This window comes from Primulina eburnea, chromosome 10 (assembly GCF_022965805.1).
Source record: "Primulina eburnea isolate SZY01 chromosome 10, ASM2296580v1, whole genome shotgun sequence".
Taxonomy (NCBI): Eukaryota; Viridiplantae; Streptophyta; class Magnoliopsida; order Lamiales; family Gesneriaceae; genus Primulina; species Primulina eburnea.
In genome coordinates this window covers 38,432,852-38,456,655 of record NC_133110.1, presented here as the reverse complement: position 1 = coordinate 38,456,655, position 23,804 = coordinate 38,432,852, and the positions used below count along the sequence as shown (strand labels likewise).

Genomic DNA, 23,804 nt, shown 5'->3' with positions numbered 1-23,804 from the left:
TATTTGTGGTAAATAAAAGAATGTTCTCTTTCAAAAATAAAAAAAATAAAATAATAATAATAATAATTAAAACCCTTCTTTTTCACCGATCTTCTCCATTTCACTGATCTTCCCATCTCCGGAATACACACAACAAATGGGTATGAATCCGATCCATCGCTCAATTATTCCTTTTTTATTTTAAAAATAAAGTATTAAAACACTCAATCGAGCTTTGCTCAGATCTATTATTTAGATTATTAATTTATTTGGTTTCGTTTCTGTTTCTTGTCGGAAAATGTGGGCAGAATATCAGCCTTTTATTTTGTTGCTTGATGATATTTCAGTTTGGGGATTTTTGAAGTTGTTCTGAATTTTTTATCGTTTGCGAGAGCTCATGTTTTGTTTTGTAGATTTAAAATTTCTTTGAGTGACATTTATATAAGAACGTATGCATGATATTCATTTGCAACTCTTATTTTCGTCTTGTATGTGTATATTTCAAAACTGTTGTCGGTTGCTGATTTCCTCTTAAAATTTCATAATCATGTTTGGCTTTTTCCCGTGTGGTTATTTCTGATCAGCTTCTTTTCTTAATTTTTATGGTTTTTGTTGTCCCTGTCGTTGCATGGTGTTGTTGGTGTAGCAATTAATTATTAATTTATTCCTAAATCTTTTTTTTCTGAAGAAAATGTAGCTAGTATAAATTACTATTGTGCTTCTTGCTAATTCATTTTTGTTTAACATATTCAGATAAAAGCAACAGTTGTTGTTTAACTCACCTCATAGATGAAGATGGTAATTTCAATGTTGTTGGAATCGACAACTTCATGAAGGAAGTTAAACTTGCCGAATGTGGCCTTTCTTATGCTGTAGTTGCTATCATGGGCCCTCAGAGCAGTGGTATAAATTTTGGTTTATTTTTGTTCCGCTTGGCTCAGGCGACAATGCATTTTGGCATGATTGACTGTTGGATTTTCATTTAAATCTTATTAGAGCTGCACAAATTTTATTTTTTCCTGTGAACGTTTTTAGAAACGATCATTCAAACAACTCTGTTATTCTTTGTTAATTAGTGATGTAAAAAATGAACTATTTTGTTAACTGAAATATGCTCTACGAGTTTTTTAGGGAAGAGCACATTGTTGAATCACCTCTTTGGCACTAATTTTAGGGAAATGGATGCTTTTATGGGGAGGTAAGCACATTCTAAGCTATTTGATTGCCTTTTGTTTCTCATGAAGTCAGGAAAAATACTGATAAAAGTTTAACTTTATCAGGTCCCAAACTACAAAAGGTATATGGCTGGCAAAGTGTGTTGGAATCGAACCTTGCACTCTTGTAATGGATTTAGAGGGTACTGATGGAAGAGAACGAGGAGAGGTTGCTATAGTTTATTTATTGACTTTTGCATTCATTTGTACATTCACTGTCGGCAAAGTGATGGTGTCTCTTTGACAAATTTTCTGCGTTTCTTTGTACTCATCTTGGCTTAGCTTTTGATGGCATTGTCTTGTTGGTGCTCCATATTCTCAATGCCAATCAATCATATGGTATTTAAGACGACAAAGTTTTAATTGCGTGCCACGTAAAATATTCTTTATCATCGATTTTTTTCCTATTCATTTCCCCATCCAGAAGAAGCCTTCACAACTCTTTTTGTACCATTTGTTAGCACATGCATTGTAATGTTATGCATTCTATCATCGGGAATGCATACTAGCTTTGTAGTGTCTTTAATCTTTCTTTGTAATTCATTTTATTTGTTATTTGAATAAGTATTTCCCTAAAGTTTTTACTCCTTTTCAGGATGATACTGCATTTGAAAAGCAGAGTGCTCTGTTTGCCCTGGCTGTTTCAGATATTGTGCTCATAAACATGTATAATTCTTGCGTTTCATTACAAGTGATCTAGGTTTTTCAGATTAATATAATTGTTTAGTATTGGTGTATGCCTATCTAAATTAATGCCTTGCAAAAATTTTATCTACAGGTGGTGTCATGACATAGGCCGAGAGCAGGCTGCAAACAAACCTCTCTTAAAAACTGTATTTCAGGTAATCCATCAGTGTGCGGCACAAATATTTAATTCGAATGTAACTGTTTGTGATTTGTTTTATCATGAGCAGGTTATGATGAGATTATTTAGCCCACGCAAGACAACTTTGCTGTTTGTTATTCGCGATAAGACAAGGGTATTATGTTCTTGTTTTTCATTCAAAGATTCTTTCAATATCAACTGCTTCAGGTGTTTGGTATGTCTGGTCCCATGAAAGAGATATTGAAATGCTGGAGCATTTTTGTTTCTCTTTGCATTGTAGACTCCTTTGGAAAACTTGGAGCCCGTTTTAAGAGAAGACATTCAGAAGGTACATATATGAGGCCTTTCATTTATTTGTTTGTATATGTTACGTATTATGATTTTCTCTATCTTTTCACCTTTGATCCTCTTTGAAGATTTGGGATTCAGTTCCTAAGCCACAAGCTCATAAGGAAACACCATTAAGTGAATTTTTCAATGTAAGGTGTTGATTTATCGGATATGTTCTCTTCACACCTTTCTATGATTTAAGTTGATTAACAAGGCTGTTAAATTGTTGAATATCAGGTTGAAGTTGTGGCTCTCTCCAGTTTTGAGGAGAAGGAAGATCAATTTAAAGAGCAGGTTCATACTCTTTTGAATTTTACCAAAGGCGGTCTTTTATAATGGAGCTATTTCCATTAGTTGGTGCATCGCATGTATGTACTTTTCTCTGGGGGAAGTTGAATGCAGACTGAAAACCTTACATTTTCTTTTGGTCAAAGGTGGCAAGTCTAAGACATCGCTTTTTCCATTCTATTGCACCTGGTGGGCTCGCAGGTGACAGGCGTGGTGTAGTTCCCGCTTCTGGCTTTTCATTTAGTGCAGAACAGATGTGGAAGGTCATTAAGGAGAATAAGGATCTTGACCTGCCGGCTCACAAGGTTTAGTCCAAAATTTCTATAATAATCAACCAGTAATTATCGAGGAAGTTTTGTCATTGGAATAATTACTTGTGTTTTGTTAGGTTATGGTTGCCACCGTACGCTGTGAGGAAATAGCTAATGAAAAGTTCTCCTCTTTTATGTCAAATGAGGTACTTTTATAACGAAACACTGTGAAGGCTTTTTGAGGCTTCATTTTATGTATCTGTGAGCTATTAATCGTCAAGTTTTTTGGGTCCATAAATATGTAGGAATGGTGTCAATTAGAAGAGACGGTACAATCTCAATCAGTGCCTGGGTTTGGGAGGAAGCTCACATCAATTCTTGATGTTTGTCTGTCGGAGTGAGTGAACAGTGAACTAGCATTTTCATTTTCTAGTAGACGATGATAATTGTGGCAAATTTGGTCTTACACAATCTGTTTGCGGTCATTGAAGAATTTGTTGATTTTTGAACAGTGACTTTAATCTTTGATACCCTGACACGATGTTTTTAGTTTCCTAAACTCCCAAAACCATTTCTGAAGAACATGTTCCCAAAATATTTCACCAGAACGTAGAAATTGGAACTAAGCATTGCGTTGGATACTTTTGTGTTCAACCGATTCTAGTTCTGAGGATGACCACAAGAAAATTTATTGACCAGTATAGTCATGGAATTTTGGCCCTTTTCTTGTCTGTCGTTGTAGTGGGTTGATGTTATGGTTGATCGGTGGGTGGCCATGGGGTTTTCTGAAGGACATTCATCAAGACTGGTTACTAGGAACAGATTAAGTGGATCATTAATGTTGCAAGTTGCAATACTAAAATGATATGGACTATGATTTTTCTAATTGGATACAGGATTTATTAAATTTGAACATTCACAGTAAGCAGATGTGTTTGACAACAAGCTTTCAGATGAAAACTGTATTGTTTTCTTTTCAAGACAAACATACCAGTTACTTATGCCATATAGAGAAGAATAAGGAAGCTAATATATCTTAATATGTTTATGGACGTTTCATTTTCAGCTTATTTGGTGAATGGGTAAGTGGTTGATTACTTGATTTATCGAGTATAGAGAGACGAAGAAGTTCGGTAACTAGTTTCCTGCTATTTAGTTCGTGGTGAATATTATTTGTTCAGAAAACTACTCATATTTGTTATCCATTAGAGTTATAATCTGAATTCAAGTCGCTGAGTCATTTGAGTATATGTTTTATTTTTATTTTCTTATATTAGGTATGATGCTGAGGCCACGTATTTTGATGAAGGTGTTCGATCTTCAAAGCGGAAACAATTGGAAGAGAAACTTTTGCAAGTAATACTTTTGAGTTTCTTGCTTGTTTTTTTTTTACATGAAAGATCATGTCATTAAAGTAAAATATGGAGGTACAATTACACTGGATATGCCTAGGAAATCAAAGAAAAGAACAAAACATCAACTTCTTGAACCAACAACTAACCATCTGACTTCTAACATACAAATATTACTCAAAACATCATACACCGGTGGACAAATATTTGCATTTTCCGAAAGATGTCATCAATCCTCTGTTCTTCATTCTCAATATCCTACAATTTCTTGCACTCGAAATATGAAATATGACAGCTGCCATAGCCATGTACCAGCATCTTTGCCAAGGAGGAAGCACCACGGTAGACCCATCTGAAAGCCTTTAAAGGAGTTTGTAGTGAGCCCATCAGTTTGTTCATTCCAAGCCATTCTCGGATTTTCGTCCAAAGAGATCTGGATAGATAGAGAATTTTTTGTTGGATAGTCCTCTTCTCGTTGATATATCTTTTGGTGTTTATGTGCAAACTTACATGCATTAGGAATTGCTTTTGTTACTGTTAGTAGTGATGCTCTGTGGAAATTATTTATACTACCCAAAGGTGTTTTTACTTCTGCCATTTTGAATCCTGATCTTTTGACAGTTTTTTGAATATTGATATTCTGACACTAGTCCGCAAGGTAGGTGCCCTGGGGTCTTGCATGACACTGGTCCAAATTGTGTTTAGTTGAATCTATTTAATGATATTGTGGCCGTGGATATAATGTTTAATATTTTTTCATACATATAATTGAGTTCATATAAAGTCCTGCTATGGACTTCTTGCATCCAAGTTTATTACCTTTTAAGGATAGATTGGTTGCTGTGTCCTGAGTTGATGGATACAATTTAATCTTAGCTGTTTATCTGTTTGGTTTTGTGTTTTCCCTTGACAATGTCCAATTTTGTTGGTTACCTTAGCTTGTTCAACCAGCTTATCAATTCATGTTGGGACACATACGCTCTGAAACCTTGGAGAAATTCAAAGAAGCATTTGATAGTGCCTTGAATGAGGGTAAAAGGTTTGCTGTGGCTGCACGGGATTGCTCCAAGTTTTTCGTGTCACAGTTTGACAAAGCAGCTGCAGGTTCAATAATTATATATAACATGCCTCAACTCTAGTTTCTGCCTGACATCATAATGCAGTTAAATTTCGACTTGAAGATGACCCCTAAAAAGCATCTTAAAATGGCAGAGTAAGCTCATAAAACTAAATTTGAATTTGCTACTATTCAGTGATACTCTCCTGTTCCAGCTTTGTAGTTTATCTAACATCGTAATGTACGAACCTCTTTAGTTGCGGCAACCTTCTCATTATAGCAAGAAATTTGTTATTGTACTGAATGAGCTAATTCTCAATGTTTATTGCTGATGACATATGAAACAGGCAAAATAACTCTTTCTCATGGTTTGTAGATGCGGACATTGACCAGGCAAATTGGGACTCTTCTAAAGTACGAGATAAGATCCATCGCGATATAGATGCACATATTTCTATGGTTCGAGCTGCCAAGCTATCTGAACTTACAACCATATTTGAGGTATGATATACTGGCTAACAAAATCTTTATGATCTGGTGTTTGTTGAGGGATCATCATTATCACTATATTGTTTGGACCTTCTTTGTTGGTTTGTATATTGTGTAGCTTTTGCTGATAACATTTGCATGACAGAAAAAATTGAATGTAGCAATATCTGAACCTGTTGAGGCGTTATTAGATGGAGCTAGCGATGACACATGGTCTGCAATAAGAAAACTTCTTCAGCGTGAAACTGGAAAAGCAATTAATGATTTTTCTAGTGCACTCTTTGGTTTTGAAATGGATGAGGTTACAAAGGAAAATTTGGTCTCAAGTTTGGAAGATTATGCCACTGGATTGGTTGAAGCAAAAGCGAAAAGAAGAAGCTGGAAGGGTCTTGATTCGTATGAAAGACAGGTCTTTTGCAGTGTTTTTCTAATATATTTACTTAAGAATATATGTAGGTTCGGATATTTTTTTGTGTATATATGTTAAGAACTGACCAGACTTAATGTTGACAGGTTTTCGACCTTATTTGGCCAGGATACTGACTCAATGCCACGGGTCTGGACTGGAAAGGAGGATATTCGAGCGATCACTAAAACTGCTCGTTCAGCTGTATGATATGCTTGACCAATATCTCCTGTGTGATATGCTTTTGGCATCTAATGGGGCATTTACGGTTTTTTTTCCACTTGTATATGGTCCCACCAGTCTTTGAAGCTACTGTCAATTATGGCTGCTATCCGCTTAACTGATGATGCTGATACGGTTGAGAATACCTTGTCCCTTGCTCTTTTGGAGCCCAATACTGGAGTGTCCAAAAGTGGAGCATCTACAAATAAAAGTGTTTCAGTGGACCCTCTTGCCTCAAGTTACTTGGGAAAAGGTAGTTGGCATAGTTATATATCATATTATAAATTGAAGAGACTTTTGAGTCAAAAGAGTCTCTTTGGTATGCTACTTGCTAACCAATACTTTACCTACTTTTAGGAAAAATTTCTTCTTTCTATCTTTAATTTATTTCCTTCGCTACTGCCACCAAAAGTAATTGTGTTGATACTTACACTTTATTGGCCAAACTTATGGCTTTCATCCTTTAGGTGTTTTCGTGGCAAGTTACCTTTGAACGAATAATTGATATAGTAACTATGTTTTATTTTGTATTGGATTGTGAGTTGTGACAATGGTATGCTCATTTTCTATGTATTGCTCTTACATCAAGAGTGTCATAACAATTTATTATAGTCTTTGATATGTTTCGTATCCTTAGGCATGAATATAGTAGGTTTAGTCAATGTTCTTTCGTTAACTTATTGTCAAATAGACTCTCTAGGAAATAGAATGGATACTTATTTTTGTAAGAGTCTAAGCTTCACTTTGATTTGAACTTTCTATTTATAACTATTTTTCTCCTAATGCTAGATCTAAACTGTGTATTTTCTTTAAGCATGTGGATTGAGGAAATTTGTGGCGTTTCAGTGGGCCTGTGAACATGTGTTGTATCCACCATGCAGCAATTCTTGAATTATGTTACAGTTTACCTAATCCAGGTTCCATCGTCAAAAACCTTGTTAACACCAGTCCAGTGTAAATCATTGTGGCGGCAGTTCAAAACTGAGACCGAGTATACTGTTACTCAAGCAATCGCTGCTCAGGTAAACTTGCATGCCTGCTGATCATATCGTGATGAGTGTCATGTGTTATAAAGCTGGTGCAGATTTCTGCATTAAATATAAATGCATCTTTATTTTATTTTTTGACGTGGATTGATTGTGTGCTGGTATAAATCACTGATCTCTTATTTCTCAACTTTCAGGAAGCTAGCAGGCGAAGTAACAACTGGTTACCTCCCCCATGGGCAATTATTGCTTTAGTTGTCTTGGGTTTTAATGAATTTATGACCCTTTTGAGGTATCTTATTGTTACCTTCTCTCTTGGTAGTGGGAATGAGTTTGTTTTAGGTTCTTCGCATTTGCTCGTTCAGCTTCTTTCAGATTTTACTCATCCCTCCATTGCTTTTGGCAGGAATCCCTTGTATTTGGGTGTCATTTTCGTTGTTTATCTGCTTATAAAAGCCCTTTGGATGCAATTAGACATAGCTGGTGAATTTCGTAATGGAGTTGTAAGTGAAATAAGTCTCTTATTGTTGTTATTTTTACCTTCTTGGTTTACAAATGGTCTTATTGCCAAAATTTTGAGGGAAACATCCTTTTTTTGTTAATAAAACTTTACACGCAACAATCCTTTTTCTTGCGGACAAGTAGAAAGTTACTGAGTCCTGGTTTTCTGCAACTTAATATTGAGAATATAGGAGAAGATTTCCGTTGAAATTTGAAAGGCTATCTTGTTTTATTTTATTTTCATATTACCTTGGAGCAGTATTTGGTCACCTTTTCTTTTTAAGCTACCCCACATGATTTTTTGTGTCTAGTCTCTTTCTGCTGGCATTAATGATGTTCTGAATAAGATATTCTTTCTTTTTTTTTTTTGGTTGTATTATGGGGCTTTAAACAAGTCGATTTGAACCAACTGTTACTTTTTTCTTTATGTGAAGAATTGAGATAAGCTCATCTGATTAATTTCCTGTTTTCATATCCTAGTTGCCTGGAATACTCTCAATTTCCACCAAATTTCTCCCAACCATCATGAACCTTCTTAGAAAACTGGCTGAGGAGGGGCAAGGGCGTGGCAGTTCTGATCCTCAATGCAACCCTCCACGTCAATCAAATATCTTACAAAGTGGTGCAAATAATTATACTGACTTGTCATCGAGTGTTTCTTCCGAGGTAACATCCTCCGAGAATGGAACTGAATACTCTAGTTCGTCGGTTAATCACAAAACACAGTAACATGAGGATTCCAACTTCATGATAATTAGAAATACCATGCTGAGCACAACCATGCTCTAATGGAGTATCTTAGCTGCACAAAGAATAAAAGTTGAATACGTTGGTTTTGGTTTAGGGGTTGTATACTGGGGCCCTATTTTTTCATCAAAAATTGCCCCACTGGTAGTATTTCATTGACTTTCACTTTTTTCATTCTTTTTTATGCTGATTATTTTCATCGCCTGTGGTGGTAACCTAGTATTCTCTTACTGGCATTGGTTTACCTGCGATTTGCCTTCAATTTGTGTCGTTTGAACCTAAATCTTGATTTGTATTTTTATTGAAACCAGACTGGGATTTTTCGACCAATTTTGTATTGAAATGAGTAATGTAATGTAATTGAATCTACGTTGTGGATCATGCAAGAATCTATTGGCTATTGCGTTATGATGATTATTTTTTATTTGTGATTATATTATATTCTGCTATGAAATATTGGACTAAACCCATTTTGGTATGGTATTATATCATAAAATATCTCCTAATAAAAAATATATCGTCCAAAATATATTTTGTGAAAAAACGCTTTCAGGAAATATTATTCGAAAAGTAGAAAAAATAAGTGACGTTTATTTGATATAAAATTGATTGATGGGGGTGAAGTATTATAAATTTAAAAAAAGATTAGTGGTAGAGCCTATGATATTAATTACATAATCAACTACGACAACTTTCTCTTTTGTAGACACTTTGAATTATTTCTAAAATTACGATTAATGCTAATTGTAAACACTTTGAATTATTTCTAAATTACGATTGATGGTAATTGTCTATTATTTGTTTGCCATGTATATTTCTAAAAGTCGAAAATTTAATTAAAACTAAATAACTCCGCCAACCTCCTCATCCCAGGAGTTTATCTCCACCACCGATGGGATGTTCAATTCTAGAGCTAGAGTTTTAGGCGGAGGCACCTGTATCAATTGATTGACAGAGAAACCGACCTCTGTTAATTGTTGCAGAAGATGGAGAAAGGAACGGGAACTACCTATGGCACATTATCCAAAATTGCTATCATGACTGCTGTCTCGTGTTGAATTATATAAGAAAATTAATCTAAAATACTTTATAAGAAGAAAAAAACTAAAACGCTTTATACAATATCGTTTAATAGATGCAATATTTACTCACAAGACCAACTTTGTCTCTCCACAACCACTTTTTGGAGTTAGATATATGGTGGAAAAATGATTTTCTTTAGGACTGCTAAAAGATAGGTGCTCACATTATATAATACTTTGTTTAGGGTTTGAACTGATTCAGGAACGGGGAAGGTCAACCAACCTTCAAAGTCGCAGGGCCACAAGTGAAGTCCGGTTGGTTAACCGACCTCACAAATAGACCAGGGTTCGGTGATTCCAACTCCAGGATCACCTGATTTTAGAAGCATATGTCGTTAAAAACTATCTGAAACATAAAGCACAGTCATACCTCATAGTACTTTCAGATTATCATACCAAAATATTTTCTCCTTCTCGAAGAATTGGAGCCGGAATATAAAGTGTGCATTGTAGGTCCAACGGACTGCAAAACAGGGTAAATGAAAAATGTGATGCACTTTGTCAAGAAAGCCAAAACTGTCAAAAGAAATGACAATAATAATAACAAATCCATTTTCTACCGGCCAAAAACGTCCAACGTTGAAATCATTCACAAATGTAACTCCTTTGTTCCAACCTTTGAATGACAGGAATGTGTCTGTGACTTTGTCAATATTGAAATGACCAGTGTAAAATGCTGGTTCAATATTAAGTTCTGCAAAAAGGAGCCACGCCTTTTAGTGGCAACACTCTCAACTTTAACAGTGTAATTAAGACATATTGCTCGAGGCCAAAAAACAGAGGCAGAACCATGATCCTGATGACAGAGAGCAAAATATCGGAAAAAAAATTCATGAGAGCAAAGAGTAGCAATGAAATCCCATATAATTCATTGTACCGCACAAATGTCAGGCTTACTTTCTTGGTCTTTTAATTTGTTGCTGTCGGATTTTTCCAGAAATTTCATTTCTGCATTCAGAGTGATGGGATTAATCCTTTTGCTTTCGTTTAAATTTTGGAGAGGGATGGAAATCATTTTCCATTTATACAGAGGCCTCGAGTTCACGTAAACAGAAGATAAAATACCCTGTAAAACAAATACCCAAACGACAATCATTTTGAGAAAGGCAAACAGAAAGATAGAGGCAAAAGAGATAATTTGAAAAAAAAAGATGGCAAAATGCCCATTTTGCATAGGCTACAAGCAATGGCATGGGATACAACGAAAATAAGAGTTACCTTTTTGTCAAAAATATAAGGTCCATAATTCAAGCGTCCCATGTTTTCGATCTAAACAGGTAAGTAGACAGATTATTGCAGTTAAACTGAAAACATATAAACATAATTATTCATAAAAACCATAAAAAAGAAGAGAACGAAGCATGAAATGCTAGTAAATAATAAACTGTTTTTTCCTAATTGCGTGGTTACACTCTACACTACTGCTATGAAACAAAAATATTCATACCAAGATCAATAATTTAATTTTGGATGGGCATTTTACATAAGGCAGGTCAATTGTTGTAGTAGACCATCTTGTGATAGTGCCAACATATGACGGCCTTTTTGCACTATCGTCATCACATGAAACAAACACTTGAGCTCTGTCATGCACCTGCAGCAAATTATACTTGTAAACATCATATCTCAACTTATTATGCTGATTGAAATAAATTTTCTTCAAAACTTTTGAATATATCAATACATCCAGCGGACTTGTCCAAGCTGTACAAGAAGGCATGAATCATTTTTCAATTAGTGAGATGAAATTTGCTAGTCAACCGAGATATTTTAATAAACCGAATATTGAAGTGCAGATTTTCCAGCAAAAAATTTAAATATATCTGAACACTACACTGGAAAGAGATGACCTTCGGTATGTACAACACATTTTTGTAGTCATGTGGAGCGTACTCAGAGGCATATAACACAAAACCGAACATCTGAAAATGGAAAATTCATAGGAATCAGAACTCAAAGTCCATCTATTAAACCATTAGGAGATCTGAACCATTTTTATGTTCTATCACCTGTCCAATGGCCTCCATTGATTTGGGAATCTCAGATTCCATCGCACCAAATAGATTTTTATAATCAATCGTATCATACAAAAATGAAATTTTATCCAGCTTAATACGTCCATAAGCCGTCTTTTCATTATCTGAAGGAATTGAAATGAGAGGCTTCGAACTATATTTAGCAATGACCCTTCTCAAAGCTGAAACCAAAGCGTAACATAGTCAGGAAAAGATTATCATAATCTTCAAGTTACGTTGTTAAATCTTTTTGTTGAAGATCCGATAAGATCATATCAGATAAGTTGGTTTTTCCCATTTAAATCTTTTATCAGCTTTTATCCTTTAGTTGTAATTCAAATATTTGGATAGATTATGTTGCTAGCTTGCACTTTTGCAGTATATATTAGTGTAGCACTGTATTCATTTTTTAAGGGAAGTGAAATAATACTTCCTCACCTCATCATTATCTTCATAAATCCCACGTGATATCAGAGCTTACGGTCGATCCATGACAAAATACAGGACGAAATCCGGGATGGCCTCCACCTCTGAATCCGCAACTCCGGCACCCACACCACAATTCTCGGGTAACACATTGCCTCTCTCAATCACCTGCCATAAACTTAATGGCAAGAATTTTTTTTACCTTGGTCACAGTCCGTATTCATGTACATATGCGGCCGAGAGAGAAGATTTACTCACGGGTTCCGCAACACGCCTCGAACCCACCTATCCAAATTTCAGGACGTGGAAGGCTGAAAACAACCAGGTTATGGCATGGCTAATCAATTCAATGCTCCCGGAGATTGGGGAGATTTCCTTCTTTATTCATCTGCCTCGGAAATTTGGGATGCTGTTCGTGAATCCTACTCCTGCAGCGACCATACGACTGAGCTTTTTGCAACTGATATACCTTCTTAAATGGAGATCTACAGGAGTATTCCACCTGGATTCGAATCCAAAACAACGGCCAATAAAGTCTATCGGTTAAAGAAATCGCTTTATGGTTTGAAGCAGTCTCCCAGAGCTTGGTTCCACAAGTTCACCAAAGTATTGAAAGAAAGTGGATACACACAGTGTCAATCATATCACACTATGTTTGTCAAGCATTCCAACCAAGATAGGATTTTTGTTATCATCGTATATGTTGACGACATTATAATTACTGAGAACCGTGAAGAAGGCAGAACTTAGATCAAGGAACTACACTCAAGAGAATTCGAGATGATGGATCTAGGACAGTTGAAATATTTCTGGTGGATGGAAGTGGTCAGATCAAAGCATGGAATTTTTATTTCTCAAAGAAAATACGTCCTTGACCTTTTGAAGGAGACTGGGATGTTGGGGTGCAAGCCTCTTGAAACTCCTATGGATCCAAATATAAAACTTGGAAAGAATGAGGAAAGTCCAACGATCGACAAAGGACAGTACCAGAGGTTGGTGGGCAAACTGATATACCTATATCACACAAGACCGGACATTTGATTTGTGGCAAGTGTTGTAAGCCAATTCATGAACAATCCAACTGAAGAACATATGAATGTTGTTTGTCGTATATTGAAGTACCTCAAAGGATCCCCTGGAAAGAGACTATGCTTCCAGAAGACAGCACAAAGAAACATACAAGTATACAGTGACGCTGATTGGGCAGGATCTTCCACTGACAGACGATCTACATCTGGGTATTGCTCATTTGTATGGGGTAACCTCGCAACATGGCGAAGCAAGAAACAATCTGTGGTAGCAAGAAGCAGTGCAGAAGCTAAGTTTCGGTCATTGGCTAATGAAACTTGTGAAGGGATATGGATACAAAGGTGGTTGGCAGAACTGAAAGTAGAGGGGCATCAAGAAATAATACTAAAGTGTGACAACCAAGCGGCGATAAGTATTGCCAAAAATCTAGTCCATCATGATTGAACTAAGCACGTTGAAGCCGATCGTCATTTCATAAGTGAAAAACTCGAGAAAAGGACTTTGAAAATTTGTTATGTCCCCAGCCACACCCAAGTTGCAGACATTCTAACTAAGGCCTTATACCGACCAAATTTTGAAAACTTAGTGTCCAAGTTAGGACATGATCAACATATACAAACCAACTTGAGGAGGAGTGTTGAAGATCCGATAAGATCATATTGGATAAGTTGGTTTTTCCCATTTAAATCTTCTATCAGCTTTTATCCTATAGTTGTAATTCAAATATTTGGATAGATTAGGTTGTTAGCTTGAACTTTTGCATTATATATGAGTGTAGCACTGTATTCATTTTTCAAGGGAAGTGAAATAAGAATTCCTCACCTCATCATTATATTCATAAATCCCACACTTTTTCTAAAAAATCAGAGACAGTGACAACGTCAAATTTCAAATATTGAGAGGGATGTAGGAAAGACTTTAAAAGCACATCTAAATGAAAATAATTAATCACAGAGTTCAATTGATTATAGATTTCATATGTTTTCTTAATGTACAGTCTAGAAAGAAAAAATATCAAAAAGAAGAAGAAGATACTTACAGATTTCCACAAGGTTAACTTACCTTTGTACTTTTTGTTGTCCACATCTCCAGATTCCCTGATAGGCGCATCCTAGAAAATGAGGTGGCAAGTTTGAGAAGGAAGAAGTGTGATAAGCTTAATGATGACATGATTAACGGATTCATGATCTTCCTCACATAATCATAAGATGTAAGGTCAGGCTTGTAGTCGGACTCATTTGCTCCGGTGTTGGCACCACTATAAAACCAAAGTTTGTGCCACCATGTGCCATCTAGAATAAAGAGCATATGTAATCCTATGAGTGGTAAACAGTCATTTTCGACAACCAAACATAGAGTATAAAGGCATACATAGAGGACAGCAGACCCATTCTTTGACAAAATCTTTTCCAAATAAGTTGCAGTTTGAGTTGCATCAGCGCTTGCAATATTCTCTCCCCAATGAGTGAGCCAACCAGTATAGAATTCGCTGAAATAAAAAACATGATTAAGAGAAGGAAATATTTCACAGAACCCATATGAAGAAAAAAAGATACCAACGCTGAGAGTGGTGGCGATTTTCCTGGTGCATTAAACTCTTTTTGCAGCTTAAATATGGGCCATGGATCATCTCCAGTAGTGAAGTCAACGGCTATACGGAAAAGTGAAACTTCAGACTGACGATTGTTGTAATTGAATGAAGTATTAGATAGGATTAACCCATAGTTATTAAAAAAATGCCCACGAGGTATGCACATAGGCTAACTCAACAAGGCTCTGCTGTTGCTGCTCTGAGACAAGCTAAGGGCAGTCCTTCGCTGAAGCGCTTACTTTAACCATAAAACCTCGGACTTCGTTTGCTTAAATGCTTAAATCACCTTTTAAATGCACGTTAAATATATAAATAGTACATCCAAGAACATAGTGCAAGATATCAGTTACTCATTTCCGCTTAGTGGCTATGAAAATTTGTTTTGTTATGGTTTTGCAAATTACATAATAGGTTAATTGTCTTCAGCTCCATTTGTATTTGAATTTTTTTTTTATCTTTATTTGCGCCTTTCACTAGGACAAATTCCTACATCCACCAGTGCCAATGGAGTTGGGAATCGTGAGTTGTTAAATAGACTTCTCTAAGATCATTGGCTACAGTTGCTCTCAGTAAATACTCAGGGTAATCAATTTCGAATTACTAGTATGAAATCAATAGAAATAGTCTCTACGTTAGTCACACGAGGAAACTGTGGGAACTCGAATGAATGATTCTAAAATTGAGCATTCTTGTCATCTAACCAGAGTAAACAGCATCTCCTTGAATTGTTCCTTTCTCAAGAGTTTCTCTGGAACCTCCATCTGTAGTATACCTACAAACAACAGTGTAATTCCATATAGATGTGTAAAAAACAATCAAAATTTATCAATTAGTAATTATAAGGTTTAAAGAAGACAGATAGGCTACACCTATTATTTTCTCAAACCACGACTGTATTACCAGGAACTAAATATGCATGACAAGACAAATACACCAAAATCCTAGCACTAAACGTCCACAACCTCATAGAGTCACACTTGCAGTGAGATATGATAATGCATAAGAAAGCATTCAAGAATATAAAGTAACAACTTCTTCAACTATTTATGAACCCATCTTACAATATGATATCATCTCCAAGGAGCCGCCGTGCAAGTTTAACCAAGTAATGCAAGTAAGCTTTGTCATCCCCATATGAGCCAAATTCATTCTCAATCTGTCAAATTATTTAGCACTTAGAATATCCACTATTAACATAAGATGACGGACAAAAAATGAGGATATGCAAGAATCGGTAGCAACAAAACTCTCGGATATGTTGCATAAAAATATTTAGTTTATAATTCAATATTTCCCACATACTTACAAGATAGAAGTTTCAAGAGCTAGATTTCCAATCACAAGATAATTACCTTATGATGACATGATGGCTTGATTGACCTTTTGGGAATGTAAAACCAGGAAGTAATAACATGGTTTGAAACTAATTTTTTTTCTAGTTTTACTCCTAATTTTGGGTCGCTCTATATTTATTCCTAAATTACCATAAAATTTATTTATTCCTAAATTTGTAATATTTGAATCTAACCATATGATTTTGAGGTGTTAAATCAAAACGATTGCAGAAATGTGCTAATAATTTTGAAGGTTCTAACCTTATATTATAACATTTATGGAAGAAGAAAATCCGTCGTGCAGAAATAACATCAGCAACAATGAAGTAATCACCTAATTTTATGTACGGAAGGTATATTAGTTGTTGTACACCGTGTAGCAGGAAGCGATTGAATGAAAAAGTTTCACAAGAACAGGAGCCATGCCATAGCTACATCAGTTAAAAGCCAAGCTGAACACTAAAAGAATCCTTCAAACAGTTAATTCATATATATTTTTGCACTATTTTTATCGTTGCTCTTAGATTCTGGTCAAGAACAGGAGTAACTACATATTAATATTTTATTAGACAATTTAATGAAGCATCTGATTCCTTGGTTTGACCCACCTGGAACATTATAACAGGACCTCCATTGCTGTAAAGAAGAGGAGACACTTTTGGAAGTAGGATAGACCACCATTTTTCCACCTCAAAAGTTGAATTCAGCATTGAAAAAATCAGCAAATATATCTTCACAAATCAAGTAGTGAGTTGGCATGATTAAATTCGTTTTTCTAGGCAAATAAATTTACCAGTTGAAGGAAGGCGGCATCTGATGATCTAAGCTTGATCTCAGGCTCTTTGGCAAGCAACCAAGCAGGGAAGCCTCCCAAATCCCACTCTATAATCCCAAGAAAAAGAAAATGGAGATAAACACATGCCACAAGGAGGTAACCTTGCTAAACATTTCCCAGTTTGAAATTGCATCTCAAAATATAGTATATCATAGTTGGGGTTTAATTCAAAGAGAAAATATTTATCTAGAACAGCCAGGTTGCTGGTTTGAAAATGGGTAAAAACTCAAATATATAAAGCAGAATTCAGACCTTTAGGCAATCATGAGAGAACATGGTACTACAGTAAGAGCCAAAAGATATGCTTCAATTGAACTGATGGACCAATGGAAAAACATGACAAAAGCTCTTTGGACAACTGTAATTGTCCATGAAGTACCTTAATGGTAAATAATTTACTATGATTTTAACTTATGATTGAAAAAACGTAATGACAACTAACAGCATACAAACATCTAAGTTGTTTTATTCCTGCCTTCCTTTCAATCCCAACTAAGGTCATACGGTCAACCTGAAATGTTATTACATGTTAAAAATAATCTAAACTCATGCACAATCAGTCAAAGTCGCCATTGGGAGATGAAAAAATTCCATCTCCGAGTATTATAGTAAATTCGGCAAATGGAATATGTAAACTCCAAATTACAAACTTACAAATGGCTTGACTTTAGAAGACTAGATTTGGGAAATTTAGTTGGATTCAATAGCTTTGGAAAAAATAATATTATATAAGTCCTAAAAAAACAGTGCTAACCTCCACAAATATAAGGCCCAGCACGCAGCATAACCAATAAATCCAATTTCTTGCAGAGCTTCAGAAAGAAAACAATATCTGCAATGCCTTCAAACACCAGATGCTCCTGTATCGGCTCATGCAAATTCCATGGAACATAGGTCTGAATTGTATTCAAGCCCAACGCCTTAGCCCTCAGCAGTCTATCTTCCCAATACTATAATTCATTACCCACAAAAATAAATAAACAAAATGCCACTATAAACTAGCACAGCAATCAGGACAACAGGGGAGTAGAGAGAGATCAGATAAATTAGCATGCCAAGTTAAACTTAAGTTTAGAATTAAAAAGAATAAAAGAATTGATCAATCTCAATTAGAATGACATCTAACGGTACCTCTGGATGCACCCGGAAATAATGCAAGTCACCACCTATTATCCTGAATGGCTCCCCATCTTTCCAAAACATGTCCTCCGATATCTCAAATTTGTTTCCTTTTAGCTGTTTTGAGATCAATAGAACTAAGAGACAGTGCTACAAACAAACAATATGAAGTTGAAAGGAAATGGAGGTCTGAGTACGTACTTTACCCAGGTGAGATTGATGGGAGAGTGATGGGAGAGGGGTAAACGCACCAAACACCAAAAGGGATATCAAGAAAATGAATATTTTCACCGTAATTCTTCTCAGGCTTCTCTTTCTCGCCATATTTTCGAGAATATGATGGTCACATAAACATCCTCCACCTACCACCAGTGTAGTGTTCCTCCTCTTCTTCCCCCAACTGGAAAACAAACGCGGGCCCAAGGCTGGGCTTATATTATATTGGGCTTTCCTATTCCCATATCTTATCTAACAAAATTCAGCCCAAATAAATTTTTAAAACCACTATTCCTTGTCCTCTTGAATCTCTCGCTGCTATATCTTGCTAAAAGGCACTCCTTGTCGCATTTCTTTTTTCGATTGTCTCAATTTTGTTAAATAAAAAAATTCTTTGTAAATTTTGTTTTTCCAATGATTTTTCTAAATCCGTGTAGGGAAAAAAAAACATTATATTTGGGACGGTAAGGCATATGGAACTTATCGATATCATTATTATGATTAATTTCACGTAATATAAATTAAGTCTTCGATGGAAATGCAATGCATGCGTTGTCCATTGGCCACATGACATGAAGAGAAATTGTAAACAAAAACAAAATGATGGCGTGAGATGAAAAGGGAAGACAAGGTTTTCAAAAAAGAATAATATTCGTTAATCTTTTTGGATACAGATAGATATTTACACTGCCTAAAGCTACTGCATTATAGTGACTACACGATGCCTCTGATCTGCCCCGTCCTTTTCATTCATTCATTCTAGCTAGCTTCAAATTAAAATTAAAATTAAAATTAAAATTAAAATTCACACATGTATGTATGTATCATTGGGAACTTTTGTCTCCATCACATTAGTAGTTGCCTTGATTTACGAGCTTCTTCAACTTTTATATATATATATATATATATATATAGAAATGGAAATTCAAAATGAAGAAGAATAATAATATATATGTGGATGAGTGCCACAAGTATTTATTTAATACATTGAAAGCAAGCAAGCATTTATGTGGTCCGAGAAGCATTCAATTTTAATCATAACCAAAATTTAATACTCGCATTCAATAGGCAGATTTTCAATAAAAAAAATAAAAAAGACTAGTTTTCAATTTACACTTGAACGCCTGACTTATGTTGTATCATCCATCCTAAAAAAGGTTCAAAATAGTTAATTAAGCAAAAACCACACTGCTAACAATTAATATATATTATTATATCATAATCTTAAAAAAATAATGAGCAAGAGATGGCTAGGGTTTCAAATTTCAACACGAGTTTCTTTCTTTCTCTCTTCCATCAGTCATGACTAGTTTGACAAAATAATCAAAGGGTCCTCCAAAGATTTAACCTTGCCAAGATTTTTGGGTTTGATTTACATCATTATTCTGAGCACATGCAGCACCAGCACCGTTGTTCATGCAGTTGCTCAAACCAGTCAAACTTAGAATTTCACTTCGAGACAAATGCCTCAGTCCCAAGAAATCCCTTGTCAACCCATCGCTTCCACCAGTACCTTCATGATTTCCGACATTGCTTCCCCCCCGAGCTTTCTTTGCTGAGACAGGATGATTCAATATTCCACCAAATGCGTTAATGTCTTCATCAAATGCTGACCCGTCAAATCCAGAGCTCGAAGATAGAGGATGGCCGGGGTGCATGATCATTTCATGGAGGAAAGAAGATGATGAAGAAGAAAGAGGCTTATTGTTATTATCATTATTATTAATATTGTTAATATTAATGATATTGTTGTTGCTAGGGTCACCTGGTCCTGTACTACTACCAACACCTGTCATTGCTGCAGCTTTATTCCCAAATGAAGTCAAGCCATTGATGAACTCATCACGTGAAGACAAGTTTAAACCAAAACCAGCTGTTATATTTTGACCAGGATCACCAGCAGCAGACATGTGAGTTTGGTGGGGCCTGATAAACACACCCGCGGGTGATGCACATTGGTTGCTGATGCCTTTTGCGCCCATCTGTGCTGCTTTCTGCAGCAATGCAGTTGCTGAGAGGTGTGGCTGGGGGTGGTGGTAAGGGGGTAGGGCACTGGGGCCCAAGCTGCTACTAGGGTTTGGGTTTGGATTCTGATGATCTTGGTTGTGTTGAAAGCCTTGAAAGAGTGATGATGGAGTGGTACTGCTGGTGAGGTCAATGGGTTGTGGGCCAAGAAATGATGAGCAAGATAGCCATGGTGGGATCTCTGGCCTTAGGCTGAAATTTTGTTGCTCTTTCTTGATGGGAAATGGGAGATCATTTGTGTTACTGAACTGGGATTGAATTTGTTGGAGATTTATGTGATGAGATGCTCCTGGGACAGCTTGAAATGGGATTGTGTTATTTCTTGAATTTTCTTCTGCTAGAGCATCACAAAAAGCTCTGTGTGTGATAAAGCTATCTCTCCTGAATAAGAGCAAGAAAATTACATGGGATATGAATTTGTTGAATAAAAATTTATTGGTCGAGTCTGCTTGTATATGAATAGTGTAAGTGGGGGCTCATTTGACAGGATATGGGAAATATATATAATTTGAAATTATAGTGGAATATTTTAATCAACAAGTGTGTGTCAAATCAGTCGGCTCTATCACTCTTGTTGAAATTGGAAAATGAAGTCTCGAAGTTTCACAAAAAAAAAAAAAGTCCCTGGAAATATAGTTGAGCCGAAAAAGGAGAATAATTTTGAGAAAAAAGAGGACAAAAACAGTTATGAAATTAGGAAATCAAGAAATGCCCTCTATAGCTGGCTAGTTAGGTGCCCATTTTCATAGAGTGATTGATGGGATAAACTTCACACATATCCAAAAATGAAAGCCTTGATAAACTAAATAATAATCAAGAAATTTGTAGCTACACAATTTTGATATAAAAAAAAAACTGGTGATTTTTGGTAACTAAAAGAGCGACTCCAAGTTTAATTACCTGGAGAAGATAGTTCCACAGTCACATCTGTATTCCTTGGTGCCACAAATCTTTGAGTGCGCTTTCCAGTCTGATTGAACCGCATACCTCTTGGAGCATTTCTCACATTTCCATTTCTTATCGCCATGTTTTCTACAAAAGTGTTTCTTGATTCCTGTCAAATCTCCCAATGCCCTTGATGGATCATGGTGGACACAGCTGCTTTCTGGGCAAACATACACTTTTTTCCTTATCTCTTTGCTTGTTCTTTGCTTCAGCTTCCATGGCAGATTGTGTCCTCTTCTGTGAAGCTGCAGGTTTTGGTCCCTTTGAAACCCTTTGTTGCAGATTTCACACACAAATCTGTTGGTTGCCAAAAGGGTTCTTGGTGACAAAGCTATCACTTCTGCATCAGGGTCTAGAAAGCAAAACGGATCGAAGAGTTTCATTTCTTGAATACCAATAACAAATCAAAACTGGTTTTTTAGGTGGGCTTTTGTGTTCGTTTTTGTTTTTACCTGGATGGCCTGGTTGGTTTCTCTTTTTCTTTATTGGCTGTGGCTGAGGTTGATTTGTGGGTTGAAAATTATGGAGTGGATGATGGTAAATTCCACCATTGTCGTTCCTGTTACTTGAAGAAACACTAGCTTCACCAGATGCAGTAGTCAAATTAGACATGTTTTCTTCCGCGGGAGTTTGTTGAATGGATGCCAAACTTTTCATCATTTTTTTCCCTTTAAATCTGAATATTTCTTCAAACAGATGCAAATTAATACATCAGCAAAAGCATAATCATTAGCTAGAAATCCAAGTACTGTTGAATCATGGGGTGAGGATGAGTCCACAGATCTTTAACCTTTTCTTAACAATAAGACAGGATTTTTGAGATCTAAAGACAAAATACTAACCTAGAAAAAGGCTAAAGTAGGTGAAAACTGGACAAATATTTGTTCCTCAAAAGTCTAGTTTCTTGTTTGAACCTTAAAAAAACTTCAACCCCCTTCTTGATGATGGCTTCCTTCCACCCTTTGGCATCAGCACAACGGACAACTATTTCTTTTCTTGAAAAATAAAATAAATAAAGGAAAGATAAAGCTAAAATCTGACTGAAGATGATACCAAAAAACCACAAGTTTAATTTCTGCTAGATTTTTCTTGCTAAAACCAAGAAACTCAGAACAGAAACATGCCTGTGCCTTGTAGGAACAAATAATAAGCAACACACATCTTCTGTTCAGGATATTTTTTTAAGGAAAAAAAAGCTTTTTCAGTGTGTGTATGTGTGTTTTGAGAAGAAAGAGATGTGGATGAGAAAAATCCCTGAAAATTAATTCCACCCTTTGCAAAAAAATAACTCACAACCCTACGGCTAACTCTGACGTGCACTTTCTGTCTTAACTTTTGTTCTCTTCTCCAAACCCCATAAATTTTTTTGGAAAAAATAAAAATCTGTTCTTAATAATTAATATATCTTGCTTTTTTTAACCAAAAAAATTACTATTATTACTCCAATTTGAACTTCATCTTCACTTCTCTTGTACAAAGCGACCTAGAAAAACTCATCCTAATGTTTAGCCCCAGTCTCAGTTCGATCCGGTCTTTGATCTTTCAAATTATGGTTAATTTTTCCTTCAAGCTAAAAAACTTTTAAAAATGCCAAAAATAACTTCATCTTATAAAGAATTCATGAGATGCCTAGAAAATGATATCAGAGCTTAAATTTTTATTTTAAACATATAAATAATTATTATTAAGTAAATTATCTTGTCGAGGAGGAGATATTTATCGAATTATGGATCCGAACATGCTTTTGAAGTTTATTGTTTTAAAGTTTTATTTTAATATTTTGGAATTTGTGAAACAATAAAATCTAACAAATGTTATATATATCAGTAATCAATCAGCAAGGAATCAAATTATTAAGGTAAAATATGATTCAAAATAATAGATTCATATAAGTAGCCTCGAATTCCTATGAACTCTCTCGAGATCTTATATAAATTAATTTAAAAGACGGTACAAAACTAAGGCAATCGGCTCTATTATGTATGTAGTGCCCAAATTTAATACACGTATAACCCATGCATTCATTTAATTATTAAATCATCTAAATTAAATTTAAATAAGTTTTGGCGTTGCATGATTTATTTAAATGCATTATTTTAAATTATTTATGTTTATGTGATGCACGTTAAAATGTCTTTCGAGCTTAATGATTCAGGCGATTATTCGAGGCGAGATCGAGGAAGAGACCGGTGACGATTGTGACCAGTTAAAATATGGTATTTTATTTTAAGTTGAGTTTGGGGGCATTTTAATTAATTTAGTAAGTTTTAGCATCTTTGAATCCTAAATTAATTATTTTGTGAGTTTATGATTTTAGAACTTTTAAAGTCTAGTATGGTGTGTGTTATATTTTAATTAAAGAATTTTATTTAAAAGTGAGTAAAATTAGTATTTCTTTTTGTAGAGGTTTTATTATTTGGGGGAGACTAGCATTTTAGATTAGTTTAGTAATTATTTTAATTAGCAAGTTAGTCTCCTAAATATTTAAAACACACGCACACACACCAACACACTTTTACACACACTAAAAATCGGTTAA

At 35.4% G+C, this 23,804-nt stretch overlaps 3 protein-coding genes across 6 annotated transcripts; 1 reads left to right on the top strand and 2 right to left on the bottom strand.

The window, feature by feature from the left end:
- On the top strand, positions 1-8,639 carry LOC140803514 (protein ROOT HAIR DEFECTIVE 3-like). The gene is given in 25 exon segments (XM_073159413.1): positions 1-140; positions 733-882; positions 1,111-1,177; positions 1,260-1,362; positions 1,789-1,859; positions 1,972-2,035; positions 2,108-2,173; positions 2,300-2,347; positions 2,436-2,498; positions 2,587-2,643; positions 2,784-2,942; positions 3,026-3,094; positions 3,194-3,285; positions 4,166-4,244; positions 5,179-5,344; positions 5,674-5,798; positions 5,932-6,153; positions 6,155-6,195; positions 6,300-6,396; positions 6,493-6,654; positions 6,656-6,667; positions 7,332-7,436; positions 7,598-7,692; positions 7,807-7,903; positions 8,382-8,639. Coding segments are annotated over 25 exon segments (2,463 nt in total). The 5' UTR covers positions 1-136; the 3' UTR covers positions 8,631-8,639.
- A 1,104-nt stretch (positions 8,640-9,743) lies between these two features.
- Positions 9,744-18,487, bottom strand: LOC140803513 (beta-galactosidase 17). The gene is given in 21 exon segments (XM_073159412.1): positions 9,744-10,043; positions 10,127-10,180; positions 10,182-10,193; positions 10,291-10,424; positions 10,628-10,796; positions 10,949-10,999; positions 11,178-11,324; positions 11,581-11,652; positions 11,740-11,927; positions 14,263-14,311; positions 14,398-14,468; positions 14,471-14,492; positions 14,572-14,689; positions 14,761-14,851; positions 15,493-15,563; positions 15,853-15,947; positions 16,734-16,814; positions 16,919-17,007; positions 17,715-17,910; positions 18,092-18,196; positions 18,281-18,487. Coding segments are annotated over 21 exon segments (2,037 nt in total). The 5' UTR covers positions 18,404-18,487; the 3' UTR covers positions 9,744-9,944.
- Positions 18,488-19,487: 1,000 nt separating this feature from the next.
- LOC140803512 (protein indeterminate-domain 7-like) lies at positions 19,488-22,571 on the bottom strand. Of its 4 annotated transcripts, none has more exons than XM_073159408.1 (4): positions 22,108-22,571; positions 21,718-21,951; positions 21,221-21,617; positions 19,488-20,701 (listed from the first exon to the last, which is right to left on the bottom strand). In XM_073159408.1, the coding sequence occupies exons 2-4, from the start codon at positions 21,923-21,925 to the stop codon at positions 19,639-19,641; spliced, it is 1,668 nt and encodes a 555-aa protein (XP_073015509.1). In that variant the 5' UTR covers positions 21,926-21,951; positions 22,108-22,571; the 3' UTR covers positions 19,488-19,638. The 4 variants fall into 4 exon arrangements, with proteins under 4 accessions (XP_073015509.1, XP_073015511.1, XP_073015510.1 ...); XM_073159410.1 differs by having other exon boundaries at positions 21,718-21,941; XM_073159409.1 differs by having other exon boundaries at positions 22,180-22,571.
- Between the last annotated feature and the right edge of the window lie 1,233 nt (positions 22,572-23,804).